Below are 19300 nucleotides of genomic sequence, written 5' to 3' on the forward strand. Positions count from 1 at the left end.
CACTAAACAAAACAGGTCTAGTGGGTCGACGAAGCTGACAACAACAGATCGTTCTCGGAATAATACGGCGAGAGCATCGTAAACATTAGGACTTTTTGTCAGCACGAAAAAATGTGCACGTTATTGTCCTAAATTATAAACATTCTAATAATAAGTTAATAAATTTTTATATACTGATAAGAACAACATTCTGAACCGTTATGTATTGCTTTTCCGATACCAATTGCTTATATTATTCAAAACGTTACAATATGTTTTATTTAAACAAAGTTTCATTGTGATATAAATTAAAATTTATTTTTTAGTAATTCTATCATATTTTTTAATTCAGTAAATATGGGGATTTGAAATATAAATTTGTATATTTTTGGACTATATAAATAAAAATCCATCAAATAGAATTGATAAATATTTATTAAGTAGAAGAGGATAATAATATACAACATTAACTATATGTTCAAAGTAAAAACCTGTAGTATATTGCTATAGAGAACTTGATCAGATTTTTTATCTTTACTTAAAAATTAAAATGCTTTGTACAATAAATTTTGTAACTGAATTTAGTATTACAATGCAACTTCCAAAAGTAATTAATCAGAAATTAATTATGCCTATAATATCATTCGATTACCATTCCACTGTATGATTATCATTCCAACTCTTCTTGTAGAACTCCAGTAGTTGTTGCTTGATATCTCATTTTCGTGATTTTTGGATTCACCAGTTTATTGTATATCACATGTATCAAATTGTATACATATTACACTAACTGGCTTGAGAATTCTGTAAGCATATCATCATATAGTATTTTAATTTTTATACACATATGTTTTAGATTTAGAATAAAATACTTATTATTAACAATTAAAAAAAAATTTTTTTTTTAAAGATAGTATATTATGTTTTACATTATAATTTCAAAAAATATAAAACTATAGATTATATATTTTAAGCCTATAATTAATGAATAACGATTAATAAATATTACATTCTTAAAATATTCATTACTGACTGATTTAAATATATTTAAATATTAAGATAATGAATAACTATTTTTATGACATCAATTTAAGTTATAAAATACATTACATACTTACACTAGTGAAATATTAAATGTAAACAAAGATGATTACCTTGAAATATTAGAAAATATGGCAAATATTAAAATAAATTATATTTAAGAATATTTTTTTATTTTTCAAGTTTAATTTGTATTTTAAAAATTGAGTAAAAATATTTTACAATAGCTATGAAACACATTTCTACATATTTTCTTTAATAAATTGTAAATTTTATATTTGAAATATTTTATTTTTATAGTTATTTTATTAATTGTTCAATGTTTTCTTTAAGATCGCGAAAACATTGTATATAATTTAAATTGGTATATTAAATTTTAAATATTATAATAAATTATAATAGAAAATATCCAAAACCTTATCCACAATATCCAAAATATCAAAAATTTTTAAATACAAAATTTCTTTTACTATTATTTTCAACAAAAATCTGAATGGATCATAATCAAAAAGCAATACATAAAATAAAATGTTATTTGAACTAATATTATGTTTAAAGTAATCCAATGTCTAATAAAATTTCCAAACAATTTTGTTTTGATTTTTAAAAAGCAATCTAAAATATACGTGGCATATAAAAATAAAGAAAAATTTTTTTAAATATTCAAAGCTGCAAAATGCAAATTATGATAGAATGTATTAATTACTTAAAAACTTATAAAAATTTTTGCAAGATAATAAAAGTCAACATTCGCAAAATGCACACATTTATCAAAATAACAATTATACTCATTAAATATATGTTTAATTATGTATATTATATACAATAATGTAGATAAATAATATCATATCAGTAAATCTATGTATGATGGTATTATACATAAATTGTATTTTTTCTTATAGTGAAGTCAAAATATTAAGATTTTCAGTATAAAATACATATTCATTCCAAGATCTTAATTGTTGTTTACATTAATTGTAAGTGCATACTATTTACATATATATGTTTACATATTATCATATATAATTATGCAAATATATGTATAATGTTAAATAAATAATAATATGATTGTATTATTTTAATTATAAATAAAATAACTTTATCATGGTAAAATAAATGAATAAATTCAACAATTAAGATCTTGACACATTTACAGTTAAAATAGATAATTGTACACAATATCAAGCATGTCACATTCCAAAATTATTTTATGATGCATTAAATACTACACTGTAAAAATTAAGAAGAAACTTTATTAGTAGAGAAAAATTAGGGAAGGATCGTCTTTATTTACATATACATAATATATGTGGACAGTAAAAGCATTTTCCCTTAAAAAAGAAAAAGATTATATAAAATGTCAAAATTTTATATTTCCAACTGTACTATTAATTTACACAACTTTATTGCCAAATGTTGAAGTTAGAATACAGAAAGCAAATAGTATTTTGTATTAACTTTATTTATTTATACTTTAATATAATTATTTTATATTAACTTGTTTCTAGATACAATTTTGAAATAATAAATTTTTTATTTTTTTGAACTGTATTTTTTAGCATTTAAATTAAATTATGTGTAATTATATGAAATACTAATAGTTATTATTAGAATCAATAATTGGAGAATTAAACTTGAATTGTAGGAAAGGATTTGAGTACTGTTGAAATGTAACCTGAAGAATGAAAATGGGATATGAAAGGATTATAGAACAAAATAATTGATTTAATAAAGTTTTTAGAGAAATTATTGTTTTTTTAATTAAAAATCTAAAAATTAAACATAGGGTAATAAGCATTATGTAATTTAAGATAATAATATGCAAATTAAAAAAAATTTCCAATTATTTGAAAAAAAAATATATATATAATTCAGGTACACGCATTAAAGAAATTTTGCTTCTTTTTATTTTGCACACCATGTAATATTTCTGAAATGCTGATTTTTTTAAAGCAAATAAAGTGAAAATTATTATTGTAAATATTGTAAAATTATTATGCAAGCACATTTAATGAAATTGTTTGAAAACAAATATTTAAGATACATACAAAAGAAAAATTACAATAAGTATATACAAACCAAAAAATAAAGAACGATCTTTTAAATCTTATAAATGCACATATTTTCTATCATTTCTGTTAACTAATAGCCCTATTATGTGTAGTACTGATATCTATAATATTATAAGTACAAAATGTAAAATAAATTTATTATTTAATAATGATTAAATTATTGTTAGCATTGCTGTCTAAATAAATGAACTTATAAGATTAAGGATTATACCAAATATAGAATTAAAGAATAGGACTACTAGTAAACGAAAGGTAGAAGAAACACATGTTAAAAATGTATTTTGGATTTATTTTTATAACCATTATTATCATTATCATGAGTATACTATTACTTTTGTTATTACTAATACTTGAATATATAATATTCAATAAAAGATTAGTAATAAACTCATGATTGCATGTATCAAAATGGATAAAGTAGTTTACTTTTTAATTAAAAATACACAGGAATTTCGATAATTTTTGCATTTAAATTTTTAATTTTAATTATAAACATATTTTTGCAGTATGAATATGTAATAGCTAAGGCATGATAGTTTAATGAGATGTTATTTAACTACCTTGTAATTTTGAACCATTTATACGTGAATAAAATTGTATATTTTCAATATTCTGTCACAACGATTAATTAATGTTTCCAAAAATGTACAAAATGAAAATTACTATCTGAGCAAACTCTATAAGTAAATGGTCTAAGATATCAGTAAAATATATTACTACTTTTATACACTTCATACTTCATTATTAGTAAAAATAGAGGAGATAACTCTATGCAGGGGATTTGTTATTTATTTTAATATATTACTTTAAAACGATAATAGACTGTTAACGTTAGTTAATTTCAGGACCATTTTTAACCAGGAACGGTAATATATACTTTGGTATATGTATGCTAGATTTATATGAGGATGGCCTTGACAGATAGTTTCTGTTACACAAATTTTTGGAGGTACAAAATTAATCACATAACAAGATAAAGGAATAAATATATGATTACCTGATACATGTGGTGTCATTAACCACTTAAGTCTCTGTGTACAAATACATTAATGTCTTCAGAAATAATGTACTACAATAGTAATATATCTTAAGTACTATACTTACTTGCCCTCCATTATGTTTATACGAGGAATTCTGAAATCTATATCTTAATGATCTCTATATTCCTTTTTTCATTACAAGTGATATAATATTTAATATTGACTTTTTGTAACTAATATTGTTTTTATTCAATCATAAAATTTTAGCTATATTGAAATTAATTAATTAAATAATTTGAACCTAAATTTAAATGTTTATACTTCTTTAAAAATGTAATATTTAATACTAAATTTAAATATATATAATGCAATTCCAAATGTCTTAAGAAACTAAAATCAAGGCCTCCTTACTACATTCCTACTGCTCGATTTTTAAAATGATCTAAATAAAATATTGATACACAATTTCCTGGATATAATTTTTATGTATATACATAGTATTGATATTTCTAAAACTAAATGATCAGTTTTTCTACTCTTCTAGCGCATGACAAAATTTGGGACCTTTTCAAATAGAATGAACAGCTATATAAATATACGTAAAATTTATTAAGGAAGAGCATGAAAAACTGATCTAAGAAGTAATTATTCTGAGCGCAAGTCTAGAGCTACAAAAATATATAATTGTTTATAGTAATATTATGCAGTTTTATCAACATAGCAAGAGGATATGATATAAATATTCTACCCAGTGTTAATATTAATGGAAAACTAGATTTGTGAAATAATTTAAACTTACAAAAGGTAGTAATATAAAAAATTACTATTAAAAAATATGTTATTTTTTTACTTTGAAAACTTGTTTAATAGAATATGATTAATTTAAAATGTATTGAAATGATGTAAATGATTTATACTTTATTATATTAACAAAACTTTCAATAATTTTCACATTATCTAGTTTTTCATAGAATATAAATATTTGTATATATTCTCGATAGAATACTTAAAAATCCTCTGCTTATAACTGTAATATAAACATTTTTTACTCCTTGGATGAAGAATTTATAAAATCCAACAATAGATAGTGATAATTATGAAAACCACCAATACCAATAGAATCAGCTGCAAGATGTACTTTGAGTTCATTTTTTGCATTCTTTTAAATTTTCAATTCTTCAATGTTGTAGAATATTTGTTAACTAATTCACAATCCACAATATCTTTTTGTAAAAAAGTGATAACATAAAACAAATTTCGTTTACTTTTTCATATTATTAATTAATTTCATGTTATTTAATTTGTAATGTATTAATAGATAAATAATTCTAAAAATAATTTTAATAAATAATTTCAAAAGTAAAATCAACATTTCTCATCATTGGATATCTAAAATTATTTATAAATTTGAAAAATTACTTGTATATTTATCTTTTTGAATGGGTGAATGTATAATAGTTCAGGATTTTTATATGTAGTTTTAAACTCTAATTTATTTTTACCAACAATAACGCACTGCAAGAATGTAAGATCTGCACATGTTTAGTAGCAGACTTAGTTTATGTAAGATTTACTTTATAATATATCAGTGTACTTCTCTTGCAAGTTAAAAATGAATCTCTTTTTACATAAGAAGAGATCAATAAAATAAAGATATTTCCGATAGCATCTGCATCGTTATATGATTATGGAACATGTCTAATGATTACAATTGTAATTTGATGCAGTATACAAAAAGGTCAAAGGTTAGTTATATCAAAGCGAAATCGTATCCAAGACTTACACTATCCGCTCGGCTGGGACATACTTCTCGAAACACTTGTTCAATGAAAGGTTGTCTAAAAAGAAAAAAATTTTTAAGTTATTGTTTTAATTATTAATCTTTCGATAAAATTTTATAAAATCTATAAATAATTCTGTTTTGATAATTACGATTAAATTCTAAAGTAGCAAATACTAAAAGAGCAATTCAAATTTGGAGTTAAGCCAAATATAACATTCCTATATTTCTTTCAATCTTAGAAACATTAACCTTAATATAATTTTTTATAACCAATTAATAGAAAGTATGATAAAATAAAAGTTAATAATTCAAAAATACGTACTTAGCTGAAAGACCACCACCAGGAGGAAGATTAGGAAACTCTTGGTCCACAAGAAGTTGTAATAGTTTCAAAAAATCAAATTCATTTTTGTCCTCTTGCTCAGCAACTATTTCTATAAATATAATAAAAAAAATTAAATTGTTTTTATTAAGAATGCTTATAATTTAAAATTGTTAAAAATTTTTTAAATATTAATTATTTTGTAAATATTATCTCTATCATTATTGCATATTGTGCATATACTATCACATTTGTGCAAAAAACATTTAATTAATGTCATTTAACAAATTAAATGAATTTTGTAGTAACTGATATATATTTTTAAAAATATTAATTATTTATTGTATAACTTTAATATGATTTGGTATTTTATTATTGAAATAAAATATAAACATATAACTACAAATTCATGCATCTACTTAGGACTGGAAAAGTTAATGCTTTGGTACATTTCTTATGGAAATCCTGGAAATAGAATCCGGTCTTAAGTAGACACATTGGTATTTATATTTATGTATAAATAAATATGTTTTTAATAACCTTTTTAAATTTATCCACCATTGGAATTGTATAATCTTATACACACACACACACACACACACCCCACATATATATATTATATATTATACATATATACATATATATATGTTTGTTGCAATGTTCCTCCATAAGAAATGCATTATTAAAAAATGAAGGTACTGTAGGTAAAATATTTCTAAACTTTCATAAAAAGATGTTTACCTACCTGTAATACCACTTAAATATGATTAAAAAGAGGAACAAACAACTTTTAAATACAAATTTTACTTACAAAAAGGTTTAAAAGAATACCAACTCCAAGGGTGGAATGCATTTTTAAGTAAAAATAATGATTGATGTTAAAAGAGTTTAATTAAAGGAGAAACAATTAATACAATTTAACAGCACACACAGAGAGAAAAAACTAACATTATATATAAATAATTATCAATATATGTATAATCTTGCTATCTGTTTAACAGTTGAAGCAAGAAACGCATTGTTAATACTAATATAATACTGTAATAAATTCTAATAGTAATAGCACAATATTGATATGTTCAAAAAATGTACATACTTTATTTGTATGTACGTCTATAACAATATCTCAATTAAACAGAAATCATGTTAAATATTCTTGGATTTACAAACAGTTTAAATATTTTGTTTTTACAAAAAACATTCCATTCTATCCTACAATCTATTCTTCTTTCCAATCTATTCTACATAAATTTTTATAATTCTAACAAACAGTTGATTTTCATCATATATTATCACAAAGATTTTAAAATTGAAAATACAAGAAAATTGCACAAGTCAAAAGACGAATATTAAAAAAATTCAAATTTACACTACATAAGAAGTATTTATAAAAACTTCAACTACATCTATTCACGCTGTACAAATATTAAAAATGAGAATTGACACAAATTTTTGTAGAAGTAAATTTTAAATCTCAACATTACTTATTGCTTTTTTGCACAAGTCTTTTATATTGTACAAATAAAATTAATTATAGAACTAAAATTTGTTCAGTTATTTTACTGATATTGCACACAATTCATATAATACTTATGCTGTATTATATTTGGTAAACATAAATATTAGATTTCTAGATAATAATGTTGTAGTTAATTGTTTGTTTAAAGACATAAGTCATAGTATGAAAATACATCTATCGCATAAGAATAAATTTTCAACATTTCTTAATAAATATGTTAGTGTGTATATATACACACATATCTCTTTAAAAAAAAAATAAGAGAGATATAAGTGAAAATGTGATATTTATTAGAAAAATATTTTCATTAATAAATAGTGTATATAATAAGTAATTAGTCCATTAAAATATTACTATATTACTATATTAGAGTAAATAATTTATCAAAAGAATAAAAATTTTGATAGTGCATCTCATATTCAAATATTGACATTTATAGAAATATTTGTTTGTCTATATATTCTGATTTTAAGTTAATATAATTTATCTATCAAATAAAATATTTCTATATCTTTAACGAAAAATTAAAATTAAAATTTGAGTACCAAACTTGTAAAAAATACTTGTAAATATTTGATACAGATTTGTACTTATAAATATTATACCATCATAATGATTGTATTTTGAATTGTACTAAAATTTCATTATTAGATAATGATATTAAACGTTGCTCTTCACTTGAGAGCTATTAGAACGTCAAGTATGTGTGTGATATTGTGATTTTGTATTAATGCAACAGCAGAGAGAATATAATTGATTGGAATATGGAAATGTTAATGAACCTTTAATTCTCCTTTCAATGGCCATTTCAAGCTCAGCTTCTTTTTTCTGTGCTTCTGGATTTGGTTTTGGAGCAGCAGGAAATGTCACCAAAACTATACTCATATTATCTCTGCTACCCTGCAATAAAGAAACCATTTGTAATAAATAAATTAGGTGAAAAGAAATATTATTTATCAAATTTAACAAATAATTTGATCTTTATCAAACATATTAATTATTAATAAAACGTTTTTAATTTCTGAAAATACATTAGTAATAATATTTGTAATTATTCAATAAGTACACAAAAGAAACAGACAATTAATAACACAAGAAAAAAAAATATAAGGCAATTAATAAAAATAGGATGTTATCTAAAGCTTAAAATTTCTAACATATTGATGTTGTTAATTAATATTTAATATCATTAAATATTGAAAATTATAGATTGAGTTCCAAAATAAATGGAAGAATATAAAAATATTTTTCAATTCATATGCATGTTTTAAAATTTAATATCAATATTTTTAATGCTAAAAATATTTATATTGATACACCTTTAGTAGCAAAAATTCAAAATACATGAGAAGCTTTAGACATCATTACCTTATACAGACAGGTGTCTATAACCTGGTTCGTAACTGCTTCCAGGTCATCTGTAAGCAGCAGCCTTGAATGTATAAAATTACATAGATCTTCGTTGTTCATTACATCCCAAATACCATCACATGCTAAAACTAGAAATTCATCGTGTTCATCGTCTCTATCTCGAACATATATTTCTGGTTCTGGAGACACTAACTGTTCACAGGGGCCTCGATCTCTCAAATTTTTGTACTCATAATCTCCCAATGCACGAGACACAGCTAAAGCTCCATTAACTCTTTGAATCATTACACTACCACCAGCATTTTGGATTCGTTCTTTTTCAGCAGGTAAAACAGGCTTATGATCTCGTGTTGAAAAAACTGGATCTCCTGCTCGACAAAGTACAGCTCGAGAATCACCACAGTTGGCAATATATATGTTTCTGGGAGATATAAATGCACAAACAACTGTAGAACCAGATTTTTCTGTGCCAGAATTCATTTCTGGTAATTCTCTCATTTCATCATCAAGTCTAAGAAAACCAGAATGAATTCCTTTAGGTACATCTTCAGCTTTAAACTCTTCCGTTTGCATGATACGTTCTAACAAGTGTTCCGCACTATGAGCTGATACTAATGCTCCAGCATGACCATCAAATACTGCAAAGTAACTCCAGTCTGATAGACCACCTTGTAAACCAGTTATTGCTCTATGAGCATCTTCCATTTCCATTCTCCAACCTTGCATGCTGGCAACACCATAATGTAATCCATTGCCAGAGCCATGTTCATTGTATTTATCTGTTTTTGGAGTGTCCAAAAGTGCCCCCATAGTATTTACTTAGCAATAGCAATCAGCTTGATTAATTTGTTTTTCTCTTTAAATATTATTTGGTCAGCATCTTTTAATTAATCATTCAAATTACACTTTTTGAGTTTTACCTAAAATTATAAGAGTAGAATTGATAGAAAATCTTAAATTTTTAATATAGAAATCAGACTGAATATAATAATATAAAAATATTAATTTAAATCGTAAGTAGAATAATAATATGTTTAACTTATTTATGTGCATGTATCATGGTATTACTTAGAATTTTATTTCGATTATCTTTTTATTACAGAAGTTTATCGCGATATTATTTCATTTTATGACTATAGTTTTAATTTAAACGGAAAAAAGGAGTAATTAAAACACAACATCGTTCTAAGATCGAACATAATGTCCAAGATAATTTCGACCTACAGATATTTTAAACGAAAAAACGCTAACGCTTATGCAAATGGAAACATTTAAATTACGTGTAATTACGTTCACTGTATAATTATTACAGTAGCCTCATCAATGCTATAAATTAATTGAATACAGAAATGGAAAATCTCGCAAGCGTAAGCTGTATGAGATTCTAATAAGAAACTATTTGGCAGTGCCAAATTTTTCGATTAAAATAGTTTATACCTCAGTCTGCATGTTCGCAAAACTTACGTAGGGAGATCGTGACCAAATATCATCGTTACTTCGCGAAAGTATATATGTGTAGAGCGTGGTATTGCTAATAGACTTGTTTCATATCACTATCACCATGTTCTTTTACTAAGCTCAACACACAGAACCAACGAAATCGACTTGCATGAATGACGGATATACACTAGGTGTATTTTCTGCGCATGCGTCGGTTATTAATAGCATGCCTCATGGCGTCATAATTCGCCAATCAAAAGCCCACGATTTCCGCTCAAGCCTGGGCAATCATACAGGATCCTGAAGTAAAATTAACTCGCGCGCGATACTGGCATTAGCTCTTACTAACAAGTATATAAACAAAAACACGAAGTTTTTGTCGATGATAAATTGTACTGTCGCTGATTATTACGTTTATCAATATTGTTATAGTTGGTAAACAGTCCACTTAAATTTCAAAATTTTGTAAGTATATATAGTGTCTTGTTGATTTCTTAAAATATAATTTAACGAATTTCTACTAATCATATTATAATGTAAATAATTTTGTCTATAAAAAATTATTTTATAATAATATTTATTATTTTATTGGCATATGATTTTTTCTTACATATAGAGTTTAAAAATTTTTGTTTTTCCGCAAATAAATTTTTTTGGTATAATTATTATTTTCCACAGATTTATTTGTTAGATTATTTATTTGAATTTGTTTGATTCTTTTATTAATCATAAACAGTATAGATATTGCATTTGTAAAATGTTACTATACGATCTTATTATTTCGCTAATAAAAATGGCGGGTAATAGAAGCATTTTAATTTAGGGTTATATTATGCGATGGAATCTACAAATTGAGAAATAATATACAGAAATATTGTATTATTGTAATAATTATATACTTTATAATTATTTAAAATAGATCTTTTTAAACACTATATACACATTACAAAACTATTATAAGCATTATATTAATTATATAAAATAAATGTAAGTATATATTTAATAATTTAGATATCAATTCATTTAAGTAATGAATATGTAATAGACTGATAATATATTTATTCTATATTTAAATTTTTTTTATCCTATTTTTTAAATGTATAATTAATATATAAATAATAATTATTTATAAATAACATAGAATGTATTTTATACATTTTATACTGACAATATATACTTATTTATAAGGTTTTTAAATGCATATACAAAATGCAAATATAAAATTATATTTTTATAAAAGCAATTTAATTCATCATTGTCTCAACATAAAAATAGTTAAAAAAAAAAACAATTATTTGTGCTCCTAGAATAAATAAAGTTAAATAAACTGATGAAAGTGTATTCCTATGTATCTATTATATATAAGAAATTTATATATATTTCTAACTATTTTACATTTGTTACAAAACCAAGATTCCTAGGAATCATGTACTGTTTGACTATTTCATCTGTTAACTTATTCTTAGCTTCTTGATGTGCAAGTACCAAAGGCTGTAATACTTCAATTAATTCTTTTTTAAGTTCTCCTGTTAAAATTTCTCCACTAGTATAACCCTGAAAATTTATATATTATTATATATTTGTATTTATTGATATTAAAGAATACATTTTTTCAATTTTTGTTAAACTTACTTTCCTAAGTTGTTCCAATTTTTCATCATCCTCTAGGAAAAATCGTAACCATTGATATGATATATCAATATCACAATTACCTCCTAATTGTCTATGTTCTTCAATAGTAGCTTGTCCTCCTGAGAATGCATGTTTGTTAATTTTATTTTTTATTTGCTTAGCAGTATCTGTCATAAATATTGCAGTTTTATCATCACTAGATGACATTTTTGTTTTAGAGCCTTGTAAAGCAGGGAAGAATATAGAATGTAAGAGAGCTGGTTTTGGATAGCCAATTCTTGGTGCAACATCTCTCATCATTCTGAAGTAGGGATCTTGATCTATAGCACATGGTATTAAACAATGAACTTTTGCATCCTTAAAAATAAAAGGAAAAGTTCCAGAAATTGCTGGAGCAGCTTGAACTGCTGGGAATGAGATTTTTCCAATAGGATCACTGTCTCCAAATCCAAAAATACCTTTTACTTGATTAAATGTAACACTTTTTTGTATTCTAATTATATTCTGATAAAATGCAGGATTATTTCCAACATGTTCTAAATTAGAAAAGATAAATGTATTTTCTGGTTTAAATCCAAGAGCAATAATGTCTTTAGCATTATTATAGGACAATTTAATTGCATCTTCTATTTTTAAGTTTTTCCATATTGCTTTTTCATCATCAGACAGTTGTATGATTAATGGAACATGAAACACTTCTTGAAGCCACTTACAAAATATAAATGGAACAAGATGTCCTAAGTGCAAAGAATCTGAACTAGGTCCTCTACCAGTATAAAGATAAAAAGGTTTTCCTTTTTCATAAAAATTTAAAATAGTATTCATATCTCGGTGAGAAAAGAATATTCCTCTTCTAAGAAAATGGTGTGGTTTTTGTCCTGTAATTTTCTCAAATCTGGTCAATAGTTCCCCATCGATTTTGGAACTTCCAAATCTTTCTATAATAAAAAAAAGAAATATATCTTTTAGGAAAGTGAATTTACATGCTAAAAATACATTAAATACATTAAATTTTCTTTAAAAAAATATGAAAGGATTTATAACCTACGAAACAAAGATTATAAATAATGATACGTAATTTTATTTCGAATGACAAAAATACTTTTTAAAGCTTGTTATGAAAGATATTCTTTGTGAAACTCACTAATAAGTTTATCATAATCAATTCCAGTTTCATTTTTAGTTGCAACATCCCAAGGTGTTACAATATCCTCTTCATCTGTCTTCCCATTTAACGTTGATGTATCAATTTCAACTTTCTCTGTTGTCATTTTCCCTTGTTTTTAATTACTTTTCGACTTTTAAGTACGATCAAGCAAAAATTTCTGTAAGATAAGTATATCATATGCTATGTAGAGTTGGTTACAAATCAACAAGGTTATGTCTATCGGTCTCTCCACGATATCTACATAGATACCTGCGCACGCAATTTAATTGTAAGGTACAAAGTTTCATTAACTGTACTTTTTTCTGCAATTGTATTATAGTGATTACAAGCATTATATTCATTAATTTTATTTCGTATATTAAATTTATATTTTAATTATAATTATTTTTACGAGATTCAAGTCAAAATAGTAAGTTTAATATTGTATTTTTAACTATTAACTAACGTCATCTCACGGTGATAAATTCAAATAAACATTGATCTTCTTTATTGTTAAATCTTTTATTAAAGAATTTTATTACAATCTATATAAAAGTTTTGATACGATGTATATAAAACTTGTATTTTTGCAATATTTTATTATTTCAATATATAATTAAGTTGTAAGATAAATTATTAATTCAAATGAGTTTTATTCAGTCAATCTTATATAAATTCAATATGTTTTGCATAACACAATGTAATATATTTCGAATACTTCCATAGATATTAATTTATAAATGAAAATATTCTCGTTTCTTTATTCTATTCATTGCCAGTTGAATTTTATTCGTGCGCGCTCAAATCCCCACTACATCAAATTTGCTGCGCGAATCTGTTGCGCGGAGGGTGTATTGTTGAAGATGGCGGTGTTAAGATCTCGCGTGTTTCATCTTTTATACTAACGCTACTAAAATATCGTTTAATTAGTGTACGTCGTTTAATTTTTATTTACAAATTTATCGAATATTATTATAATTTGTATTTAAGTTTTTTTTTTTATTCTGATTTTCTTTCTTAGTCGTCATATTTACTGATTTAGATTGTGAGCTCACTATTTAATTTTTATATAATTTGTTCCTTGTATTTATTTGAAAGTTTTGGTTTTCTTTTATGTAGATTACTGATTGATTTGTTAAGAGAAGATTATCGAGGGAAACTTCGAAATTCAAAAGGGTCCTACCAGTGACCAATGATAAATTCTACAGTTTCTCATGGAGGTAAAATAATATTTGATTTATTTTAACAAAGGTAGATATATTTATATGTTTGGATTTTTGGTATTCGATGATTGGTATTCGATCCATATATTGTAATAAATAATTCGATCCATTTATTGTAATAAGTAATTTCCAGAAAGGGACGCTATCATGGATAAATTTGAATGTTCTGCGCATTACATCGTTTGCGTATTGCGCAGCTTTATTTAACAGCCTAAAAAAGGGCGCGATATTTGATTAATATTTGATTAATATGAAATGCTTAACGTGTAAATAATGTTTAATTTCTCGAATTTAAGTTTTCATGTTAGAGTTCCAATTTTTATAGTAATTAGATTTATTTTAAATAATTTTCTTTCTATTCTTTAAAAAGAGTCCAATGATGCTTCGAAGTTAGAAATGTAAGAGACTTTGTATTTCATTTAATTCTGTACCTTAATTCTGATTTGAACTTTTCATTATCTTAAACTTTCTAAATGATTAATACCATTTTTGGAAAACAAATTATATGTATTCTATTGTTTTGTTACAGATTCTTATTTGACGACGAGATGATTTCCTATTGGGCAACTATTATATCGACTAATATTAGATAATATTCTTCGCATCTAATTGTAAGTTACATGCATTTTTATTCCTCTGATTACTCAATCACGTTATAGAATAAAAGATCCGATAAGCATAATGACCGCGAATATTTACTGTTCTCTTGAGAAACTTTTATGTTTAAAACGTTGTTAAAATATGCTCTGATAAAGAATCGTTTCAATATATTTCTATTAATATTTCATTTAAGCATTGAATTTTGTATATTAATTGTTGATTTTTTAAATTCAATATTTTAATAATTTGTTGAATTTATTAAAATAAATTTTAAGCAAAGTCATTTAAATTTTAAATAGAATGAGAAAATACAATATCGAAGAACATTAGTCCGTTATATAACAGGTCATCATCTTTTTAGCTCAGGATTTTCAGGTTTAACTCTTTCCGTGCTCTTTGCCAGGATCTCATTCACGTGCTTAGTTGTTGCTTGGGTGGGAGAAAGGCAATGGGCATGGTGATCATACTTTATAAGCTTAACAATTTTTCAGCGACTATTATCCTAAATAATAGTTCTGAAATAATAATAAAATTTACAAGTAATCTCGACATACACATAATTATGAATATTTATAAAATACAATCACTAAAATTGAAAATGAAAAAAAATCAAAATATTTACGTATCTTTATCACATTTCATGCAATAGTCGCTAATCATTCAATTTCAGGAAAATGGTATGTATGTGTGAATGTTGTATGCGACATGCGCCCCCGGTGTCGGGGACATTGCCTTCTTTAGTGTAGGTCCCGGGTGTAATTAATAGATTTATAATTTGTGATTCTGTTTTTATTTGGATATCTCGATATTTACAAAGAACGATAAAATGTTACTTCATAAAAATATATCAGTGCCTCTCGTTTCGACAAGTGATCATTTATTTGTACAGAACCTCCAGTTTGTGTGTATTATAAAGCGCTATTGATTCATAACTTAAACTCAAGCGCACAAGAACGAACTAAAATTTTCATTTGTCTGCCCTCCATGATTTGCATAAGTGGAAGACACTTCGCAGAACGAATCGCCTGTAAGGAATTAAAACTATGAAATATGTTTTTATTACTGTATGTGTGTAATTAAAAAATTGATTGTACATCGTTTACAGTCGTTAACACAGTGAAGCGTTTATTTTTAGAAATTCCTTTGGATCGTACTGAAAAGAGAATTTTAATTCAGACGTCCTCGAGATTCAAATAGTAAATAATATTTGAAGACAAGATTTTTATATAACACGATACTAAATTCTGTGATATTTCGAGAATATTTGAAAGTATATCGATGAGTATAAGATGCAGATAAAAGTCGTAGAAATGAAATACGAGGAATTTACAAATTGCAAAATCATGTCTTTTTCAGGATTGTTCGTCAGTTCTTATCTATTTTGCAAGTATGTTACTCAAAACAATTAAAGCATTCCCTGTAATGTGACGATGAGTCGTTTAAAATAAATGAATTATCGTACATTTTTTTCTATCATTATTACTATGGAACTGTTTGTTTCTTTGATCAAATATTGTTGAACAATAAAACTTTCACGTTTCACGAGGTAATCCTTTAATTGTTTTGAGCTGTTATAAGTTATCGAGTACGATGAACATTTATTCAAAATACATAATTTTCAAAGTTCACTTTTGCAAGTTTCCCCGGGATACTATGCATACTCGTGAAGTTGAATCCACACGGTTGAATTAGTTTGCATTTATGAAATATCTTCATTATTACGCACACATCTGTATTAGTCGTCAAACTGAAAAATAGTAAGGGGGTTTTGATTTCTATATGATCGATAGTACAATATATACGCGGGCGTACACATACGCGAGTGAGCGCAGGGGAGAGTTTGTTTTAAAAAATATCGTAGATGTATGATAAAAATAATTTCTGTCTCACGGATAGTCTTTCTCGTGAAATTATACGTGTATAAAAGTAGTTTCGATATTTAATTGGCATTGTGAGTGGTTGAGAGGACAATTTAACTCTCGAGATAGTTTCTCTTCCTTTTTTTCGTGTTCTCTCTTTCATTCTTCCATGGGAGTCTGAACTAGCGAAGCAACTTCTTTTCACAGCAACGCGATATAAAAATTAGAGACTTCGATAGAGATATACTCGTAGATTAATTCAAGTGTTAGACGGCCAGAGTATGATTACCACGATTATGATTACAAAAGAACAGAAGAACGATTATGTTGACAATGTTCTATCGTATAATTACGAGTTACTAAGTCGGGGACTGACGACACCCATATTAGAGTTCGTATATATTGAAAATTTTTGGTCCTTACGTTCCCTCTACTGTACAATTTTCTTAAATAAATTACATTCGATCTAACAATAAGATGATATTTGCTTCCTGCTTTATCTTCTCTCGCACGACCAGTGAAATAACGATTCTTTCGTTCTTACTTCTTCTTCTTTTTTTTTTTTTTTTTTTTTTTTCTAAAACGCTTCGAAACAAATGGAAAGAAAATGTACGAGACTGTATGGAATTGCAAAGATTCGCGCCGATTTTTTATATGAAAAGTGGCATCCTATTTATTTGCAATGCCTAACATTCAACGGAACAACGAAACGCAACATTTCCAATCTACGGAAATACGACGATTATTCGAACCACAGACAAACATTAACCGAATTCTTCATTCCGGAAATGTTCCCTGTAAAGGATGACTCAAATCGATTCACTTAAACGATTAAATGCCTCGGATTCTTCGCTGCCGCAAACCTCTGCTGTTACAATCAAACAAACTACCCCATCTCGTTCAATTAAATAGTCAAACTACCCACCGGATTCATCACCTCAAACTCGTCGAAAATTGAAATGGAGGATACGAAGCGACGAAATGTGAAATTGATCCCGGTCGCTTTCGAAATTATTAAATTGCTCAAACTCGTCGTTCATACCGCGACAAACGTCAAACTTGTTGAAACCAAAGATTCTGTATAACGAACATAAAAATATTTAAATTGCTTCCGAATTTATTAAATTTCCCAAACTCATCGCAATATTTTCCATCGTTCGTACATACCAGGATGAGATCAAGCTCGTCGAAATTGAAACAAGGATTCCGAATGACGAATATAAAAATGCTTGAACTGCTTCCGAGTTTATTAAATTGTCCAAACTCGTCACGATATTTCTAAAGGTGTGCGAGAACGCAAAATATCGGGTCGAGTCGGGAATACGAAATTTTTTCGGGATAGGGACTCCCGAAAGAGTTGAGATTGGGAACAAGCTTAAATAATTCGTTAAAGCCCACGCCTTCAACTGTATCGAAAGGTCGCAGATCTAGAACCATCATTCGAGCAATTCCTTCTGTTATATCCTTTGGTTTAACAATCTTTCGCGTATCATGCGACAAATTTTACATCGATTCAGTTTCTTTTCTAGTACGTGTATTAATGTTTGGATGCATGTGCTTCAAATGGCGTAATAAACCAGTAGTATCTGCATACTTACAATTTAAAATTCATGGTGACGATGCGTGGATTCCGCCTTTGTATCATCGTTTTCTTGAAAATGTTCCCAAACAGAGCTTCTCTTTACCTTCTTCCTTTGCACGATATCTTCTGCACCACTTCCTGCTGCCACAACTTTACTCTCACTGTCACTCGACATTTCTTTTCAACGATTTTTAATCTTTATTAAATTCACACAGATTTTGAAACATACGTCTGAACTGCCCGAATTTCTCAGCGATACTGCTCAACAGCAGTACATAACGAATCCAAGGACTGAGCACGCAGTCGCACGTTTGTATACATCAGGTCGCACGATTCTTAGAATCCGTGTTTCCGATAACTTCGCTGGCAGAGGAAATTGAACTGTGTATATACGTATTTTGTAGACTGTTGTACAGCACTGCAAGGATAAGGCCCAACTCATCAGAATTGAAACAAAAATTCAGAACGACGAGTACGAACTGCTCTCAAATTTTTTTAAAATTCGTAACAAAAATGACGAACGCACTTATCACCAAGCAGAACCGCAATATTAATCGTTCCATTCCATTAAGAATCATCAGTGTGTGTGTGTGTGTTCCCCCATTCATTCCAACGGCAACATCCTTCGCTCGCCAATTAACCAGCCGCGAATTAAATCGGGCATCGTCGTCATCGGACAAAACATGGCGAAAAGCAGAGGAACGCAATTACGCGTTCCGACTTTCAGTATCGTGCGGGGCATTAATATTT

At 26.4% G+C, this 19300-nt stretch overlaps 2 protein-coding genes and 1 long non-coding RNA gene across 5 annotated transcripts; 1 reads left to right on the forward strand and 2 right to left on the reverse strand.

Annotated features, from left to right (window-relative positions):
* Window positions 1-399: 399 nt before the first annotated feature.
* On the reverse strand, window positions 400-10709 carry LOC122527971 (protein phosphatase 1B-like). Of its 3 annotated transcripts, XM_043652611.1 has the most exons (6): window positions 10532-10709; window positions 9065-9987; window positions 8479-8596; window positions 6178-6289; window positions 5856-5910; window positions 400-783 (listed from the first exon to the last, which is right to left on the reverse strand). In XM_043652611.1, exons 2-6 carry the CDS (start codon window positions 9875-9877, stop codon window positions 766-768), a joined length of 1116 nt encoding a protein of 371 aa, XP_043508546.1. In that variant the 5' UTR covers window positions 9878-9987; window positions 10532-10709; the 3' UTR covers window positions 400-765. The 3 variants fall into 3 exon arrangements, with proteins under 3 accessions (XP_043508546.1, XP_043508544.1, XP_043508545.1); XM_043652609.1 differs by lacking the exon at window positions 400-783 and having other exon boundaries at window positions 4103-5910; XM_043652610.1 differs by lacking the exon at window positions 400-783 and having other exon boundaries at window positions 4103-5910; window positions 10505-10701.
* A 1078-nt stretch (window positions 10710-11787) lies between these two features.
* On the reverse strand, window positions 11788-13649 carry LOC122527972 (tryptophan--tRNA ligase, cytoplasmic). Its single transcript, XM_043652612.1, has 3 exons — window positions 13284-13649; window positions 12140-13077; window positions 11788-12061 (listed from the first exon to the last, which is right to left on the reverse strand). Exons 1-3 carry the CDS (start codon window positions 13408-13410, stop codon window positions 11894-11896), a joined length of 1233 nt encoding a protein of 410 aa, XP_043508547.1. The 5' UTR covers window positions 13411-13649; the 3' UTR covers window positions 11788-11893.
* Window positions 13650-14153: 504 nt separating this feature from the next.
* On the forward strand, window positions 14154-14773 carry LOC122527975. Its single transcript, XR_006306467.1, has 3 exons — window positions 14154-14217; window positions 14406-14537; window positions 14643-14773. It is a non-coding gene; the product is annotated as an uncharacterized LOC122527975 (long non-coding RNA).
* The last annotated feature ends 4527 nt before the right edge of the window (window positions 14774-19300 follow it).

Source organism: Frieseomelitta varia, unplaced genomic scaffold (genome assembly GCF_011392965.1).
Source record: "Frieseomelitta varia isolate USP_RPSP 00005682 unplaced genomic scaffold, Fvar_1.2 scaffold_241, whole genome shotgun sequence".
Classification (NCBI taxonomy): Eukaryota; Metazoa; Arthropoda; class Insecta; order Hymenoptera; family Apidae; genus Frieseomelitta; species Frieseomelitta varia.